The sequence below is a fragment of the Schistocerca piceifrons genome, chromosome 5, assembly GCF_021461385.2.
Source record: "Schistocerca piceifrons isolate TAMUIC-IGC-003096 chromosome 5, iqSchPice1.1, whole genome shotgun sequence".
Classification (NCBI taxonomy): domain Eukaryota; kingdom Metazoa; phylum Arthropoda; class Insecta; order Orthoptera; family Acrididae; genus Schistocerca; species Schistocerca piceifrons.
Genome location: NC_060142.1, coordinates 189,311,964 through 189,332,704, shown reverse-complemented (window position 1 = coordinate 189,332,704; position 20,741 = coordinate 189,311,964). Strand labels below are relative to the sequence as shown.

The 20,741-nt window shown below is 43.5% G+C and overlaps 1 protein-coding gene across 3 annotated transcripts in view; it reads right to left on the bottom strand.

Annotated features, from left to right (window-relative positions):
* LOC124797831 (focadhesin) overlaps positions 1–20,741 on the bottom strand; it is a 316,015-nt gene that overhangs the window by 209,471 nt on the left and 85,803 nt on the right. For all 3 annotated transcript variants that reach the window (XM_047260873.1, XM_047260874.1, XM_047260872.1), the window contains exon 8: positions 16,833–17,383. In XM_047260873.1, coding sequence (XP_047116829.1) covers positions 16,833–17,383 — 551 coding nt within the window. The remainder of the gene's footprint in view (positions 1–16,832; positions 17,384–20,741) is intronic.

Sequence of the window (20,741 nt, the reverse complement as noted above, 5' to 3'; positions counted from 1 at the left end):
TTGACAATGTTGACTGGAATACTCTCTTTCAAATTCTGAAGGTGGCAGGGGTAAAATACAGGGAGAGAAAGGCTATTTACAATTTGTACAGAAACCAGATGGCAGGTATAAGAGTTGAGGGGCACGAAAGGGAAGCAGTGGTTGGGAAGGGAGTAAGACAGGGTTGTAGCCTCTCCCCGATGTTATTCACTCTGTATATTGAGCAGGCAGTGAAGGAAACAAAAGAAAAATTTGGAGCAGGTATTAAAATCCATGGAGAAGAAATAAAAACTTTGAGGTTCGCCGATGACATTGTAATTCTGTCAGAGACAGCAAACGACTTGGAAGGGCAGTTGAACAGAATGGACAGTGTCATGAAAGGAGGGTATAAGATGAACATCAACAAAAACAAAACAAGGATAATGGAATGTAGTTGAATTAAGTCGGGTGATGCTGAGGGAATTAGATTAGGAAATGAGACACTTAAAGTAGTAAAGGTGTTTTGCTGTTTGGGGAGCAAAATAACTGATGATGGTCGAAGTAGAGAGGATATAAAATGTAGACTGGCAATGGCAAGGAAAGCGTTTCTGAAGAAGAGAAATTTGTTAACATCGAATATTGATTTAAGTGTCAGGAAGTCGTTACTGAAAGTATTTGTATGGAGCGTAGCCATGTACGGAAGTGAAACATGGACGATAAATAGTTTGGAGGAAGAGAATAGAAGCTTTCGAAATGTGGTGCTACAGAAGATTGCTGAAGATTAGATGGGTAGATCATATAACTAATGAGGAGGTATTGAATAGGATTGGGGAGAAGAGAAGTTTGTGGCACAACTTGACTAGAAGAAGGGATCGGTGGATAGGACATGTTCTGAGGCATCGAGGGATCACCAATTTAGTATTGGAGGACAGCGTGGAGGGTAAAAATCGTAGAGGGAGACCAAGAGATGAATACACCAAGCAGATTCAGAAGGATGTAGGTTGCAGTAGGTACTGGGAGATGAAGAAGCTTGCACAGGATAGAGCAGCATGGAGAGCTGCATCAAACCAGTCTCAGGACTGAAGACCACAACAACAACAACAACAACAACAACAACAACAGTCAGATAAAGCACAAGATTTGTACTGTCATTGAATGTTAGTAACCTAATCCAAACTGTAATTAATTACATAACTAAAATAATACAAGAGACATTATTGTAATTAAAGTTCAGATCAATTTTCATATTTAAAACTAGTGATGATACTATAAAAATTATGTCAATTAATATTGTATTTTATACCTTATTCGACTATAACATCAGTTTCTTTATGTTTTGTAAATTTTAATTGAAACATTCAAATTGTAAAAATTTAATAATGGGTTATTTTGAAATTTATTGTTAAAATTATATACAAAGCAAAGCAGTGATGCTGCAAGAGTGTCAGGTGTTGTGTTGTTTTGTCAGTCAAAGAGATCTGTGACGTATGTAAGTCAGTGTTTTGTTAACGTGATGAGTATGCAGTTCAGTTGTCAATAAATTTTGTGAAGTTGGGAACTATTATATTCTTTCATCAAATGAACTCCAGGCAATAGAAAGTTAAGTTAAATGTAATGATGCGAGCAGAATGTTATACTACCACCCCACAGTTTACAATGCACAGCAGCTGTATGAAACTGGTTGATGGTGGCCAATGGTGTTTCTGGGTAATTACTTCTTCCGTCAAGATTGTGTGATGGCCAAAATTCTTAGCCGTATCTGCTGGTGAAAAGTTCATATCGGCCTAATTTGTACAGTTACAAGTACAAGTTAAGAAATTAAAATCAACAACATTAATCAAATCATTTGCAACTACTTACATGTGGAAGCATATTAAAAATTATAAAGGTTGTGCCAAAACTAATATATCAGATTTTTTTGTGTTCACTTTGAATGACCAGGTCAAATTATGCTAATGCAGTATCAAATTTTGAATCTTCCCATCAATGTCATGTTAGATTCACTGCCCTGCAAGAGATAATGGCAGCAGACGAGTGCTCCAAAATGGAGTCTGGCTGACACCCCCGGGATAACAAGGCCGTCCAGCAGTGTTAGTGACGTCACACTAAGCGGCCCATAGCCGACGCAGCAGTCTACGGACACCTCCGTACAGACGCGCCTGATGCTAACGATCTTCTGTCCTTCATACAGAAAGGAGCGAACTATAATTCGAACCAAAGACCAAATTATATATATATTCTTGTAAACAGCATAAAGGTTCATAACGAAATACCGATTACATATACGGGCAGGAATAGGTTCTAGAACTCCTCTGAAAAGTGTTTATCTTCAGTACCAGAATGAACATCAAATTGTCAGGTTTTCTAAATAGAAAAGCACTTTGTTAGTAACAGACAGCAATAATGAGACTTGCAGTTGGTGATTTCTACGTGGAAAAGCTGTAGAGAGATTGAAAATGGTAAGTAAAGAGAGCCTCAGCCTTTTGCTCACATTCTTACATGTAATGCACTTGGTTGTTTTTCATTTCCTTACCTTTCATAACATTTTTAATATTGTTTCAAGAAGTGTATCTTCAATAGCAGAGAACTTCAAATTGTCGGGCTTTTCTTAAAGGAAAGAGCAGTCCCTTAGTATCACAGTGCAAGACAGAATCTTGTGTTCAGTGATGTCTATGTTAAAAGGAGAATATTTGATATCTATCTTTTGTTTCCATTCTTTATTACTGGGGATACACTTGTAAAAATTCTTGAAAAGAGCTGTCACCATGAACATATGAGTAAATTCACAATAGTCATGTGTTTTATGAGATAAAGCGAACTCCTGTTACCTTATTGTAAACGAAAGATGGGAGGGTTTTGCTATGTATGACAGTGTTTAAGATAATTTACTTTCAGTGTAATAGCTTGAAAATGTTAAGTCCTGCTGTCAGTTGGCATTTGTCACCACCTGTATGCGAGTTTTAAAGCTAAATAGTGTTCTGACAATTATAAAATAGTGGCAAAGTTCCTCAATCGATTAAACTTATTCCTGCCCTTATATGTAATCGGTATTTCGTTATGAACCTTTATGCTGTTTACAAGAATATATATAATTTGGTCTTTGGTTTCAATTATAGTTCGCTCCTTTCTGTATGACGGACAGAAGATCGTTAGCATCAGGCGCGTCTGTACGGAGGTGTCCGTGGACTGCTGCGTCGGCTATGGGCCGCTTAGTGTGACGTCGCTAACACTGCTGGACGGCCTTGTTATCCCGGGGGTGTCGGTCTGGCACTAGTGCATATTAAACCGAGATGTGTCACTAGGTTCCACGCAAACAGAAAGTCCATCGTTGCTTGGTAAAGGTGATGGACACATATGGCCTCACAACAGTTCACTTACCATGGAACCCACTGCCAAATTTAGCTACATTATCCTGCCACATTCACCATAAAGTCCCAATTTAGTGTCTTCAGTCTTCTATCTCTTTGGGCCAATTAAAGACGAACTACTTGGTCAACATTTTCTAGATTCAGATTGTGTTGTAAAACTGTGAGACAGTGGCTAGCCACAGCCGGCTCATGTTTTTATAAGCACAGCACACAAGCTCTGGTTTACCATTGGCAAATATGTGTAGCAAATAATGGTGACTATGTGGAAAAATGATGGCATATAATTGAAATCTTCCTCTAATTATGTTACTGTACTTTCTACATATGTTGCACTTTTCTTAATATATTGCAGTGATCTTCATAGCTAAGCACAGGTTACAAAATGAGAACTGCAAATGCTGTAAATTACACTTCCGGTAACTAGTGCCTGATACTTGATAGCTGGTACTGTTATTAAGTAGTCACTAGTTCAAGATGAAACAGGCAACAGTGGAACTTATGGGGCATTCAGTCACTACCTCTTATTCAAGCTGTGCCTCTATCATTTCTTGCCCCATCATAGGACGTATCACCTAATGAAGCAAGCGCAGCAGATCCCATTGCAACCACTACACTGCATTTTACATGGATACTGTTATAGCCGCGAGTGACAGGCAAGCAGTGAATGGCAGAGAATGGAGACATGAAGCTGCAAGTCATGGGAGCTGCCGGAATTATTGCTAAGAACGAACCAACAGGACAGACGATCAAGTAGAGGATGACAGACACTACGAGCGACCAGGCAAAACACGAGGCAAGCAAGCAATAACTGAGGTGATAAACACAATGAGACAATGATGCAGGAACACTCCAAACAACAACAGTATGTATCTAAACACATGGAACCAGAATGCAGTATGGCCGAGGTGCACACATGAACTACAGTGAGTACCAGACCACTAGGGTAGCACCACGCAGCTGCCTAAATACATGACTGCGGGAAACGTAATTAGCTGCGGACTTCACATGGTACAGAGAGTGGCACACTCACATGGCAAGGATAGTCGCACAAGTGCACGCCAGAACACACAGACGTCTGGTGGGAATCCAGGTCCATACCCTCTGTGTCGTATTCAACTTTCGCACCTCCCAACACCAGAACCTGTGCATAGGGGCGGAAATGCCCCAGATGGTGCTGTGGTGGGTGGAAGGAAGGAACGGAGGGAGACCCCATGTCATCAACCATCTGCGGTGGGTCGGGAGGGCAGTCTGTGGAATCCATCAAAATGTCACCGGGGGGCAGGGCATCAAACGCTGCCTCCGATCCTCGTGGACGTGAGAAGGAGCACCAGTGTATCTGTGGGGAGCCAGCAGCCATTGGCAGTGGGGCCTCGTGCACAACAGAAGGAGGTGGGGGGTTGGGGGTGTGACGTGCCACAAAGGGGTATTCGGCCGGAGTTGATAATGGTGGCAGCACTTGAGCCCCTTCTGTGTCTGTACTGACGTCACACGCTGCCCATGGGTCATAACTACTGTCGCGGGAGTCCATACGAGCGGGCCTACATGGCCATGCCTGGGGTGTAGTGGTGAGAGGGTCAGAAGCAGAGTTCAGAAGGTGACAGCGTCAGCAGATGGAGCAGGGCCCATGGTTGCCACCCATGGAAGAGTTCGGCGACACTATGACCATCAATTGGCGTGTTGTGATAAGCGCTCAGGAATAAGGTGAGGGTCAATGTGATGGCAGAGGATTTGATCACTTTTGTCAGCTGTTGTTTAAACATCCTGACCAGTTGTTCCACTGTGCCATTGGAGGACGGACAGAACGGAGGTGTGCAGATGTGTTTGATACTGTTGGCCTCAAAGAATGCGCGAGAGGAGGCTGCCATGAATTGGGGGCCATTATCGCAGACCAAGGTATGAGGCACGACTTCGATGGCGAGCACCTGAGCCAAGGCCGTGAGTGTGGCATCAGTCATGGTGGACAGCATGTGCACCACATACGAGTACCTGGAATGTGCATCCATGGTGAATAACCACAATGATCTCAAGAACGGACCAGCAAAATCATGATGGATGTGATCCCAGGGCCAGCAAGGTGTGAGCTAGAGTGCAAATGATGGCAAAGGGCTGGCCTGGTGACCCACACATACCGTGCATCCATGGACCAAGTGTTCGATGTCACCTTCAATGCCCGGCCAATAGACATGCCGGCGAGCCAGTGCCTTCATATGGGACATCCCCAGTGTCCACAGTGTAAGAAGTGTAGTATATGGCGGCGCAAATTGGGTGGGATGATCACCTGATGGGTGTCAGCCTGTGGCCAAAAGAAGGACACCCACCACAACCAATACCCTGTGTGAGAGGTGCTGCCAGGGGCTAAATTTAGTTTTCAACCAGTGAGTCAGATAAGTGGACCAACCATGGGTCACATAGAATGGGATCCCGGCGTGTGGCAGAGATGACCTGTGCAGTCGTGACGGGAAACCCGTCCCAGTTATCTTCGTGGACCATATCAATGTGGAAGCAGAGGACTTCCTGCTGGTCGAACTCGGGATCAGGGCCTGAAGGGAGAACTGACAAGGCATCTGCATTGGCAGTGTTGAAAGGTGGGCTTATGTAATTGCGTAAGAACAGCACCCAGTGCTGGAGATGTTGAGCAGTTCACTTTGGGAGGTGTGTGTGTGTGGGCCAAATACAGTAACCAAAGGTTTGTGATCAGTGAGGAGAGTGAACGTCATCGCAAAGAGGTAGATGTGAAACTTTTGAATGGCAAACACAATTGCCTGAGCCTCTTTCTCAATCTGAGAATAGTTCCTCCTGTGCTGGCGAAAGCATCTTGGACATATACACAATGAACTGTTCTTAGTCATCCTCTTCCTGTGGGCCAGGACTGCCCCAATAACATAGGCTGAAGCATCGGCCACCACTACTAAGGGGCAGTCTGAAGGGAAGAGAGTCAGGCAAGGGGCAGAGTTGACCATAGTTTTCAAGCGGAGAAAAGCTTGATCACAGGCAGGAGTCCAGTTGAAAGGCACCCCTTTGTGATGCAAGGGATTGAGGGGCTGTGCAACGTCAGCGGCCTGGGGTAAAAACTTTAAGTAGTAGTTAACCTTGCCCAATAAACCTGGAGATCAAATAAACCCTTGGGGTGGGGAAGGGAATTGATGACCACGACGTTGCAATTCGACGGGCGAATGCCATCTTTACATCTACATCTACGACATACTCCACAAGCAACCTAACAGTGTGTGGTGGAGGATACTTTTGGTACAACTATCTGATCCCTTCAACCCTGTTCCACTTGCGAATAGTGCATGGGAAGAATGATTTGTCAGTAAGCCTCTGTATTGGCTCTAATTTCTTGAATTTTCTCCTCATGGTCAACATGCAAGATGTATGTGGGGGGAAGTAATATGTTGTCCGACTCCTCCTGAAACGTGCTGTCCCGAAACGTCAATAGTAAATCTCTTCATGATGCACAACACCCGTCTTGTAACTTCTGCCAGTGGAGATTGTTTAACATCTCCGTAACACTCTCTCCTCAGCTAAACGATCCCATGATGAAATGTGCTGCTCTTCATTGGATCTTCTCTATATCCTCTATCAGTCTTTGACAGGGATCCCAGGTATATGAACAATACTCAAGAATCGGGCAAACAAGCGCCTTATAAGCCACTTCTTTCGTGGATGAGTTACATTTTCTGAAGATCCTTCTGCTGAATCTGAGTCTGGTGTCTGCTTTTCCCACTATCTGTTTTATATGGTCATTCCACTTAAGGCTGCTCTGGATAGTCACGTCTAGATATTTTACGGCAGACGCTGTCTCCCAATGTTTGTCGTCAATAGTGTAGCTGTACAGTAGTGGATTTCTTTTCCTATGTATGCGCAATATGTTACACTTATTTATGTTCAGGTCAACTGACAGAGCCTGCACCATTCATCAGTTCCCTGCTGGTTGTTCTGCAAATTCTTATTATCTTCTCGCGTTGCTACTTTGGTACAGACAACTGAATCATCTGCGAATAGCCTTAAAGAGCATCTGGCACTTTCTACTAGATCATTTATATATATTGTAAACAGCAACGGTCCTATCACACTTCCCTGTGGTACTCCAGATATTACCTTTACAACTGTCGATTTAGTTCCGTTAGGAGCGACATGTTGAGTTCTATCTGCAAGAAAGTCTTGAATCCAATCGCAGGTCTGCTCAGATACTTGTATTTCTTTCATTAAATGGCAATGCCGGACAGTGTCAAATGCCTTACTGAAATCACGGAACACAGCATCAACCTAAGCACCGTTGTCCACTGTGCTATGGATCTCATGGAGGAACAGAGCGAGCAGAGTTTCACAAGATCTCTGTTTGCGGAATCCATGGTGATTTTTATACAGGAGATGTTCATTTTCTAAAAATGTCATAATTCTTGAACATAAAACATGATCCACAATTCTACAACAGATTGACGTCAACGATGTAGGTCTATAATTGCGTGGATCTGTGTTATGGCCTTTCTTAATAATGGGAATGACCTGCACTTTTTTCCATTCGTTAGGTACCTTTCATTGCTCAAGCGATCTACGATAAATTACTGCTAGAATGGAAGCAAGTGCTTTCGAATAATCTTTATAGAATCTTACAGGTATGTCATCTGGCCCTGAAGCCTTTCTGCTACTAAGCGATTGTAGCTGCTTTTCAATTCAGTGACCAGTTATCTCAATATCTGCCATTTCGATGTTCGTACAACGATTGAAAGGAGGGACAGTGTTATGATCTTCTGCGCTGAAACAACTTTGGAAGACCGAATTCAGTATTTCGGCCTTCTCGCAGTTATCTTCCATTTTGGTGCCAGTATGGTCATTGAGAAAATGAATAAACGATTTTGACCCACTTACTGATTTCACATACAACCAAAATCTCTCAGGGTTTTTACTCAGGTCAGTTGACAACATCTTACAATCATTGAAAGTTTCTCTCAGTGCTCTCCTTATGCTCATTTTTGCTTCGTACAGCTTTTGTTTGTCAGCTAGGTTTTTACTTCTCTTGAATCCAAGATGAAGTGCTCTTTGTATATGTAGCGCTTTTCTAACACAGCTATTAAACCATGGTGGATCTTTCCCATCCCTTAAAACCTTATTCAGACATACTTGTCTAGGGTATATTGAACAAAGCCTTTGAATTTTTTCCATATGTTCTCCACATCTTTGTCGTTATTGCTGAATATTTGATGCCAACTGCTTCTGAAATTTGTATCCTTTCACCCTTGCTGAGCAAATAAATCTTCCTGCCTTTCTTAACAATCCTTGTAGGACCCGTCATCATAGATGCCGTCACAGCCTTATGATCACTGGTACCTTCCTCTATGTTAACTGAGTTCAGGTCTGTTTGTTGCCCAATCTGTACCTGGAAAGTTGAAGTCACCCCCCTATTACAACGGCATGATCGGGAAATTCTGCAAGTTCTGTCTGATGTGCACTACAACAACTACAGTTCCTAACTCAGGTGGTCTATAAAAGCATCTGATCACGATTTTTGATCATTCTTTGATACTCACTTTCACCCATATTAATTCACATTCAGAATCCATGATAACCTCACTAGATTTTATTGAATTTTTTACTGAGATAAACACGTTGCCACCACTGGCGACTAACCTATCCTTACGATAAACATTCCAATCTGAACTCAGGATTTCGTTGTCATTGACATCTGGTTTCAACCAGCTTTCTGTTTCTAGTACTATCTGTGCATTATAACCTCCAGTACGTGATACTAATTCTGGAACCTTTCCTTGGATGCTCCTGCAGTTTACTAAATTTTCTATCTCTGATATGCAAGGACCATGATTCTCTAAGTCGCTGTGGCTGATTTAACAAGGAGGGGTTCTATAACCTAAAAAAGCCCCATGTGCATGCCACATGTGCTCCGCTACCCTATCAGCCACTTCCTGGGTGTAGTGCACACCTGACCTGTTAAGGAAAATCCTATAATTCTGCACCTTCAGAGTCATCTGAGCCTCTGGTTTAGACCTTCCACTCTGCTCCTAACCAGAGGACCACGATCAACCCTGGGTACAATGCTACAAATAGACAGCTTAGCCTGCACCCCACGCGTGTTGCTAGTTGCCTTCACCAAATCAGCCAGCCACCAAAAGGACCCAAGGATGGCCTCAGAACCCAATCAGCAGGCATCATTTGTACCAAAATGTGCCACTACATGCAGCCAACTGCACGCAGTGTGCTCAACAGCCGCTGGCAGGGCCTCCTCCATATCACAGATGAGACCTCCCAGCAAACATACCGAATGCACACTGGAATTATTTCCTGCCTTACCTGCTATCTCCCCGAGGTGCTCCATAGCCCGCCAAACACTGGAGCTCTCAATGACTAGCATGCCCATCCTCTGTACTTACCATGAATGGGCAGGAAAATTGACCACTGGCCCAACAGGAGAGGCATCCCGTGCTGGTTCAGAGTTATCGTCAACACTGGGTAGCACTTTGTATCTGTTGCTAAGATGTAGGGAGCCAACCACATGGCCTGCTTCCTCTTTCGCCTTCCACCCAAAGACACGCGAACCCACGACTGTCTGCCACCCACTCTGGAGTGAGGGCGGACTGGTCAGATGTTGCGTATCAGGAGCTGTCCCAGGTATTCCACTTATGGTTTAAAGAAACTAGTCTTTTCCAGCCGACAGCGTAAGCCTCTGGCCTACAGTGCGTGAAATAAGGTACCAAGGTTTTGCAAATGCTCGCAGCGTGTATGGCAGGTGACCTAGATGTCATTTAGACAGTTGACACAAGCTGGGAACGGCTGTGTAAGCTGATCCAGGTACCTCTTGAAAATGGCCGACACCGAGAAAATACCAAATGGAAGGCACCTGTGTTTACATAATCCAAAAGGTATGTTGATGACAATGATGTTCTGGGGTTCCTCATCTAAGGGCAGTTGGGGGTAAGCCTCCGCCAGGTTGATCTGAGAGAAGTACTCGCCATGCGCAAGTCGGCAAGAAGGTCTTCCTTCCGGGGAATGGGATAAGTTTCAACCAGGGACTGTGCACTGATGGTAACCCCAAAATCCCCACATAGGCAAAGGCAGCCATTGGGTTTCCTGATCACCACTAACAGGATCACCCAAGCAGTCGGCTTCACAGGCTCGATGACACCAGGAGCTTGCAGTCAATTGAGCTCTTGCTCCACTGCTGCACGTAAGGCCACCAGAAGGGGATGAGCCTGGAAGAACTGTGACTAAGCATCTGGACAGAGGGCAATGTGCACCTGGAAGTCCGAAGCACACCCTAAGTCAGACTGAAACAGAGAGGGATAGTCGTGCACAGATGGTCGAGGCCCTGGAACAGGACGGCTGTAGAAACGACCTTTACTTGGTCACAAATCAAAAAGTAAACAGTGTAAAAGGATCAAGTCCAGAAATGTTGAAAGCCGAGGGATGGTCAACCACCAGTAGGGACAGGAGCGGGGAACATTTTTATAGGTGGCTGAGATTGAGAACGGCCCACAGAGGGGGATAGAACCATAACAGTACACAACCAATCACCAAGAGGTGGGGCGACAGTTCTGGCAAACCTAGGCATGTATACATTGCCAATTGATCAAGGAGAAGGTGGCCCCTGTATCGATCTGGAAACGAACGTCCACGTTAAAAATGTGGAGTATGAGGAACAACTTCCGCATCAATGGGGGGTCCTGTGGGACGAGTGAGCGGCTGCAACAGATAGATTGGAGAGTGCCATCTTTCTGACAAAAGCATGCACGTCTTCCAGCAATAGGGGCAGTCTGTGCGAGAGTGGGCAGAAAAGCACTCCGGGCAAGATGGAAGTGGCCCATGTGACCACTGCCGAGGGCGATCGGAGGCTCCGAAGCCATAGAGATGTCGGACAAGGAGGAGTCTCGATGACATTGCTCTCTGTGGGCTGTACCGAGTGCAAGGGAGGTGCCCATGGGGAGGACTCTACTGCAGAAACCTGTAGCCTTGCCCTCAGACACTCGTTTGCCACATGATCAATTTCAAAGGAGCGGGCTATACACAGAATGTCTTTCAGAAAGGTGTTATCGAGTTTCAATGCAGCTGTGCAGACCTATGGATTGGGAGCCAGGTGAACGACATCATCACAAATCAAGGAGTCTGCATACGACACCTTGAAATGCTGATCGGTGCAAGTGAAGTAATATTTGCAGCTGAGACCCTGCAAGTGTGTGACCCAAGAACAGTATGACTGACCAGGCTGTTTATGGTACTGGTGGAACTCAAGCTTAGCTGCCACAATATGGTATCGCTGGGAATAGTAGTTTGTCGGCAGCGCACATATCTCATTCAAGGAGATAGCCATGTGGTCTGACAATGGCGCCAACTTGCGGAGCAGAAGGAAGGTGTCTGGTGATGCCCAGGACAAGAATAATGACTGCTGTAAGGAGACACCCGTATTGTGAAATGGTGTTTCAAACAATGCAAGTATGTTTCACAGTCCTCCTTAGTGTCATCAAAGGGCAGAAATGACAGCAGATGCAGAGAAGCATCAGAAACTGGAACACACGGAAGCTGTTGTGGTAGGGTGTCCTGTGCTGTGACTTTGTCCTTCAGCAACTGCAAGGATTGCTGTAAGACTTCTAATTGGCACTGCTGCTGCTGCTGCATGAGCTGCTGCTGTTGGTCCAGGAGACAGATCAACTTAGCCTCCATGCTACCGAACCTTTTATCTACATCTACATCTACATCTACATACATACTCTGCAATCCACCGTACGGTGCATGGCGGAGGGTACCTCGTACCACAATTAGCATCTTCTCTCCCTGTTCCACTCCCAAACAGATCGAGGGAAAAATGACTGCCTATATGCCTCTGTACGAGCCCTAATCTCTCTTATTTTATCTTTGTGGTCTTACCACGAAATGTAAGTTGGCGGCAGTAAAATCATACCGCAGTCAGCCTCAAATGCTGGTTCTCTATATTTCCTCAGTAGCGATTCACGAAACGAATGCCTCCTTTCCTCTAAAGACTCCTACCCGAGTTCCTGAAGCATTTCCATAATACTCGCATGATGATCAAACCTACCAGTAACAAATCTAGCAGCCCGCCTCTGAATTGCTTATATGTCCTCCCTCAATCTGACCTGATAGGGATCCCAAATGCTCGAGCAGTACTCAATAATAGGTCGTATTAGTGTTTTATAAGCGGTCTCCTTTACAGACGAACCACATCTTTCCAAAATTCTACCAATGAAATGAAGACTACTATCCGCCTTCCCCACAACTGCCATTACATGCTTGTCCCACTTCATATCGCTATGCAATGTTACACCCAAATATTTAATCGACGTGACTGTGTCAAGCGCTACACTACTAATGGAGTATTCAAACATTACAGGATTCTTTTTCCTATTCATCTGCATTAATTTACATTTATCTATATTTAGAGTTAGCTGTCATCCTTTACACTAACCACAAGTCCTGTCCAAGTCATCTTGTATCCTCCTACAGTCACTCAACGATGACACCTTCCCGTACACCACAGCATCTTCAGCAAACAGCCGCACATTGCTATCCACCCTATCCAAAAGATCATTTATGTAGATAGAAAACAACAGCGGAGCTACCACACTTCCCTGGGGCACTCCAGATGATACCCTCACCTCCGATGAACACTCACCATTGAGGACAACGTACTGGGTTCTATTACTTAACAAGTCTTTGAACCACTCACATACTTCGGAACCAATCCCATATGCTTGTACCTTAGTTAGGAGTCTGCAGGGGGGCATCGAGTCTAACACTTTCCGGAAGTCAAGGAATTTGGCATCCGTTTGATACCCTTCATCCATAGTTAGCAAGACATCATGTGAAAAAAGGGCGAGTTGCGTTTCGCAGGAGCGATGCTTTCTAAAGCCGTGCTGATGCGTGGACAGCAACTTCTCTGTCTCAAGGAAATTCAGTATATTCGAACTGAGAATATGTTCAAGAATCCTGCAACAAACCGATGTTAAGGATATTGGTCTGTAATTTTGAAGATCCGCCCTTCTACCCTTCTTATATACAGGCGTCACCTGCGCTTTTTTCCTGCATTCAGGACTTTAGGTTGAGCAAGAGATTCGTGACAAATGCAAGCTAAGTAAGGAGCCAATTCAGTAGAGTACTCTCTGTAAAACCGAATTGTAATCCCATCAGGACCTGGCGATCTATTTATTTTCAATCCATTCAGCTGCTTCACAACCCCAGGGATGTCTATCACTATGTCCTCCACACGGGAATCTGTACGGGACTCAAACCGTGGTATGTTTGTACAATCCTCCTGCGTGAAAGATTTCTCAAATCCTAAATTTAAAATTTCAGCTTTCGTTTTGCTGTCTTCCATTGCCAGGCCAGACTGATCAGTGAGTGACTGAATGGAAGCCTTCGACCCACTTACGGATTTTATGTAAGACCAGAATTTCCTTGGGTTTTCAGCAAGATCTTTTGCTAAGGTATGACAGTGGTAGTGGTTGAATGCTTTGCACATCGCTCGTTTTACAATAGCACGAATCTCTACTAACTTTTGCCTGTCCTCATTCTCCCGATCGTTCTTGTACCGCGAGTGCAACTGCCTTTGCTTCCTGAGCATTCTCCGAATTGCGCTGTTAAACCACGGTGGGTCTTTTCCGTCCGTAGCCCACTTTTTTGACACATACTTGTCCAATGCGTGATTTACAATGTGTTTAAAATTTGGCCATAATTCTTCCACGTCCATCATACTGGAAGTAAATGAAGTCAATTCATTTACTAAGTGGGATGCTAACAACTGCTTATCTGCTCTTTCTAGTAAGAATACTCTCCTAGCCTTCTTGACAGACTTTTTAACTTTCATACCCATAGTCGTAATGACATCATCATAATCACTAATCCCTGTCTCAATACTTGACACCGTTGACGAGGTCTGGTCTGTTCGTGGCTACCAGATCTAAAATATTTCCATTACGCGTTGGCTGTCGATTTAGCTGCTCAAGACAGTTTTCGGATAATGTGTTCACAAGTAATTCACACGACGGCTTGTCTGTACCACCTGTAATGAATCCACAGACATCTCAGTCTATACTAGGTAGGTTGAAGTCGCCTCCGACTAATATAGCATGATACGGGTACTTCTGCGATACAGAGTGTAGACTCCCTTTGAATGATTCTAGAACTGTTGCGGTGGAACCTGGTGGCTGGTAATAACACCCATCAATTAAATTTATTTCTCCTAGCCCTGTTAAACGTGTCCAGATAACTTCACAATCACCTCAGTAGACACAATATTTTTGTCAACTGCAATGAAGACACCACCTCCTACAGTGTCTAATCAGTCTTTCCGATACACGTCCCAACCCTAACTAAATATTTCAGAACTTCCTATCTCAGGGTTCAGCCAGGTCTCAGTACCGAGAATAATTTGCGCACCACACACTTCCTGGAGGACAATAAATTCAGGAACTTTATTCTGAACACTATGAAAATTTGCTGCTAATATTTTGATAGCTGAAGTGTCTTTACACTCAGCGCGTCCTGATTTCCCTGCCTGCACGTCGACGGGTGAGTGTTCATCAGGAGACCCTGCACTACTGCCTAGCCTAAAAAACCCCCCATGTGCACGCCACAAGTACCCTGCTATCCGAGTAGCCGCTTCCTTTGTGTAGTGCACCCCTGACCTATCTAGGGGCGTCCTACAATTCCCCACTCAATAGCGAAAGTCTAGAAATCTGCAGCCAAGACCGTCACAGAGTCGACGAAGCCTCTGGTTGAGACCCTCCACTCGGATCCAAACTATAGGACCCCGATCCACTCTAGGAACGCTGCTGCAAATAGAGAGCTCTGCTTGCACCCCGCTTGCGAGGCCTGCAATCTTTATCTAATCTGCCAGCTGCCTGTACGAACTGAGAATCGCCTCAGAACCCAAGTGACAAGCATCATTGGTGCCGACGTGAGCAACTAGTTGCAGACAACTGCACCCCGTACGCTCGATAGCCGCAGGCAAGGCCACCTCCACATCTTGGATGAGGTCCCCCGGCAGACAAACCAAATGCACGTTGGATTTCTTTCCAGCCCTGTATGCTATTTCCCTAAGGGGCTCCATCACCTGCCTAGCGTTGGAGCTCCCAATAACCAGCAAGCCTTTGCCCCCTTGTGCCTGCTCGGACCCTGCTGAAGGAGCGGCCACCTGCCCACTGCCAGGACGAACGGGCGAGGCCAGCCGGACAGCCTCCACATTGACCCTCTACCTCGAGCATCGCGAACGCATTGCAGTCCGCCACTCACCCTGAGGTGAGAGCGGCCCCAACGCGCCGGGGACACTAGAAGGTGCCTCAGCGGCTGAGTCAGCGGCCGCAGCAAGCGACACCTGGGGTGTCTCAAGTGACGCACCTCGAAGCAGCAGCCTGAAGGCGGCTGACCATGGCCAACAGCATGCTTAGCTGCTCGCGATCCGCGGCCAGTTCCTCCTGCACCCGCACACAGCACGCACACAACCTATCCACCTCATTGCCAAGCCCCGAGCAACTGGCAAGAGGTGCACAGCAGAGAATGGATAAGCAAAGCAAAGCAAAGCCGCCACGGGAGGGGGGGGGGCAGGGGAGAGGGGGGGGGGGGGGGAGCCACTGGAGGTATCTCAAACAACGAACAGACAGGACAGATTAATAAGTAGGGGACAACACACACTACAACCAACCAGAACACAACATGAGTCAAGCAAGCAAGACCTGAGGTGATAAACACAGCAAGACAACAACAACGTAGGAATATTCCAAACAAAGAAAGTATTTATTTCAACACATGGAACTGGAACACAGTAAGGTCGAGATGCACATGCGAACTACGGCAAGCAGCAGACTGCCAGGGTATCGCCGTGCGGCTGCCTAAATATATGACTGTGGGAAACTCAATTGGACGCGGACTTCACATGGTACGGAGAGTGGTGCACTCAAACAGCAAGGCTTGCAAGCAGGCGCACGCTGGAGCACAGAGACCCCTAGTGGGTATCGAGGTCAATACCCTCTGGTGCGCATTCAACTTCCACACCTTCCGACACCAGAGATACCATCATAAACACATCAACCAGGTGCCTTTCTCCCTCCTTCCCCACTTCCCTCTGGTACTTCACTACTACACTTTAACTTTCCTTATCTCTAACCTTTTTAAGTTTCTCTTTAGTCTAGATCCTTCATGTTGCCCAAGTACTCTACCTTCTGCCACAACATTCCTCTTAATAGTCTTCTAATTTGTCTATTTGTCTCTGCATACGCCACAGCACAGTCTTTCCTAGCCCCCCCCCCCCCCCCCCCCCCAAAAAAAAATCTTGTTTTCCCCTCTGCCTAATCCATGTCCCTCCCATTTATCGCTACTTATCCCAGCAAATACAGATGCTTGCTCTAGACCTCAGCTATGGACTTGTACTTCAGACTGTTTAAACAACATTCCATCACATGAGTATGCACTTTTTGTCTATAATACTATGTATTCATAAACAAATTTTTGAAATTTACGTTAATAGTGTCTCAAAATTGTTACCTTCTGTACTGCCATTTGAGGTAATTTCTGAAGTAATTCCAGCTGCATTGTTGGATCTCTCTCTTCAGCCAGTTTGTAGAGTATAAGTGTCATAATACTTGAAGAGAGTTCATTATTTTTATCCACCATTTTCAGCAAAACTGAAAGGCATTCTTGTCTCTCTGCATCTTGGTCAAAAATATGAATGAAAAGAGCAGATATGAACCAACGTAGTTTATCAGTAATGCAACTCGGTGCTGATGCCATTTTTTTTAACCATTGAGAAATAGTATTAGGATTACTCTGCCACTGCTCAGACAAACGACACAATTGAACTGCAATGTTCACACGATTATCTGATACACGCACACCAGAAAACCACTTGTTTGTGGAAAGGCGACCAGTATGGCTTCCCCACACATGGTTTGCATTTATATATGAATGTATGTCATTTGCCAATTGCAATGCTTCACCAGCCAAGTATGTAGGGTATATCAACCACTGGAGTAAAGCACATGTCAACATCTTTGCAGCCATTACATTAGTTGATTTTTGAGTAACAAGTGATTTACCTGAAAAATAAGGCAAATGATTGAAGTTAGCTATCAGTAAAATATTTATGTAAATGAAAGTAGAATAAAATAGACTGTAACTATAAAAATGATACTTTCATTATCCATTCTTTGCTTAATCATATTACACAAATATATTTTACAAAACTAGTTTTTCAAATAAAAATCACTGCAGAGATTTTATCTCATACATACTACATCTTCTGAGTCCTCCACAAAACATATAATTTTTCAATCTATAATACCAAATAACTCTTCTCACTACAGCACCAATTAAATATACAACAAGAAGGAAATATGGTTTACACTGTTCAAATGGCTCTGAGCACTATGGGACTTAACATCTGAGGTCATCAGTCCCCTAGAACTTAGAACTACTTAAACCTAACTAACATAAGGACATCACACACATCCATGCCCGAGGCATGATTCGAACCTGCAACCGTAGCGGTCGCGCAGTTCCAGACTGAAAGTTTACACTGTAAGCTGGAAAATATGATTGCAGTAAAAACAGATGTAAAACACAGTACTACAAAAAAATTTTAACCCACTCTGAAGTGCTTTCATGTACCTGCAAGATAATAACAAATAATTTGAAAGTATGGAAAAGGAGATTTCCTTGACAAAACCTTTTATTTTACGGATAAAGTTTTTAACGGACAGAGATAGACAATTTTTGACATTTTTCAGTTTAAATGTCTCTTGTTTATTAACTTTTGTTTGATAATTACAGACATTGTTTTATTGTATAATTGACAATAGGATTCCTTTTTAGTTGATAAATCAAACACAATGTAACCTCTGAATCATATTTTATTGCTCAAAATAAGGTTTCTTTTTATCTCTGTGTATGATCGTGAAGGACATAATAGTAAATTACACACTCCTTGCACCAATGTACACAAATGGATCTATAAAATATGTACCTAAATAATTTAATATAAATAAATAACTCTGCACAAGACATGCAAAATTAAAAGAATACATTAATCATTTTGCAGTTTTTTACATTGGCCCCTCTACCACATTCCCCCACTGACTCTGAATACATGCACCACATGAAACTCTGGTCCATAACAAAGTTGCTTTAAACATAAAATAACATTAAAAGAATAATATTAAAAAAGTTAGGTGGCAGCAGGAACAGAACTTCGGGTCAGGTGAATACAGGGTCATAAATACAAGCTCAAACATGGGTAATGCAGGAGTAGGTTTAATAATGAATAAGAAAATAGGAATCAGGTAAGCTACTATGAACAGTGTAGTGAACATATTATCATAGCCAAGACAGACATGAAGTCCGTGCCTAACACAGTAGTACAAGTTTATGCCAACTAGCTCCGCAGATGATGAATAGACTAAATGAATGTGTGATGAGGTAAAAGAAATTATTCATATAGTTAAAGGAGAGGAAAAATTAATTTAATGGGGGACTGGAAATCTATAGTAGGAAAAGGAAGAGAAGGAAAAATAGTAGGTGGATATGGACTGGCAACAGTAATGAAAGAGGAAGCCAGCTGGTAGAAGTTTGCACAGAGAAAAATTTAATCATCACTAAAGCTGGTTTAAGAATCATAAAAGAAGGTAGTATATGTGTAAGAGATTTGGAAACACCGGAAGGTCTCTGATTATATAATGGTTACACAGAGATTTGGGAACCAGATTTCAAATTGTAAGACATTTCCACAATTTATTGGTTATGAACTGTGGATTAAAACTGAAAAATTGGAAAACAGTAGGAAATGAAGGAGATAAGACCTGGATAAGTTGAAAGAAGCAGAGGTTGTCGAGAGTTTCAGAGGGAGCTTTAGGCAATGGTTGACTAGAGCAAGGGAAAGGAATTCAGTAAAAGACGAATGGATAGCATTAAGATATGAAATAATGAAGGCAGCAAATGATTAAATAGGTAAAAATGACAAGGTCTAGTTGAAATCCTTGGATAACACAGGAGTGATTCCATTCAACTGGTGAAAGGAGGAAATGTAAAAATGCAGAAAATGAAGCAGGCTAAAAGGGAACACAAACTTTTAAAAAATGAGACAGACAGGAAATGAAAAATTGCTAAGCATTTCTGGTTAGGGGACAAATGTAATAATTTAGAAGCATATTTCACTAGTAGAAATATAGATCCCACCTACAGGAACATTAAGAGAACTCTGGGGAAAGGATAAGCAGCTGTACGAATATCAAGAATTCAGATGGTAAACCAGTCCTAAGTACAGAAGGGAAAGCTGGCAGATGGAAGGAGTCTACAGAGTGCCTATACGAGGGATATGAATTTGAAAGCAATGTTGTAGAAAGGGGAAGGGATGCAGAAGAAGATGAGAAGAATTTGACAAAGCTCTGAAAGATCTAGGTCAGGACAAGGCACTGAGCGTAGACGATATTCCATCAGAACGACAAATAGCCTTGGGAGAGGCGGCCATGACAAAACTCTTCCATCTGGTGTGCAAGATGTATGAGACAGGTGAAATAACCTCAGACTTAAAGAAGAATGTCATAATTCCAAATCCAAAGAAAGCAGTTGCTGTGAAAATTACTGAACTATCAGTTTACTATGTCATGGCTGCAAAATACTAACACGAATTTTTTACAGAAAAATGGAAAACTGATGCAAGCTGACCTCAGGGAAGGTCAGTTTGGATTCCACAGAAATGTAGGAATACGCAAGGCAATTCTGACCCTACAATTTATTTTAGGAGATAGGTTGAGGAAAGGCCAACCTACGCTTATAGCATTTGTAGACTTAGTGAAAGCTTTTGACAATGTTGACCAAAACAATCTCTTCGAAATTCTGAAGGCAGCAGGGATAAAATACAGAGAGCAAATGGCTATTTACAACTTGTACAGTAACCAGATGGCAGTTATAAGAGCCAAGGGGCCTGAAAGGTAGGCAGTGGTTGAAAAAGGGAGTGAGGAAGGTTGTAGCCTATGTACATTGAACAAGAAGTAAATGCAACCAAAGAAAAATTTGGAATACTAATTAAAGTTCAGGGAGAAGAAATAAAAACATTGAGGTTTGCTGATGACATTGTAATTCTATCAGAGACAGCAAAGGGCTTGGAAGAGCAGATGAACGGAATGGGCAGTGTCTTGAAAGAAGGATACAGGATAAACATCAACAAATGCAAAACAAGAATAATGGAATGTAGCCTAATTAAGTCAGGTGATGCTAATGGAATCAAATTAGGGAATGATATACTTAAAGTAGTAAAGGAGTTTTGCTACTTGGGCAGCAAAATAACTGATGATGGCAGAAGTAGAGAGGATATAAAACGTAGACTGGCAATGGCAAGAAAAGCATTTCTGAAGAAGAGAAATTTGTTAACATCAAGTACAGATTTAAGTGTTAGAAAGT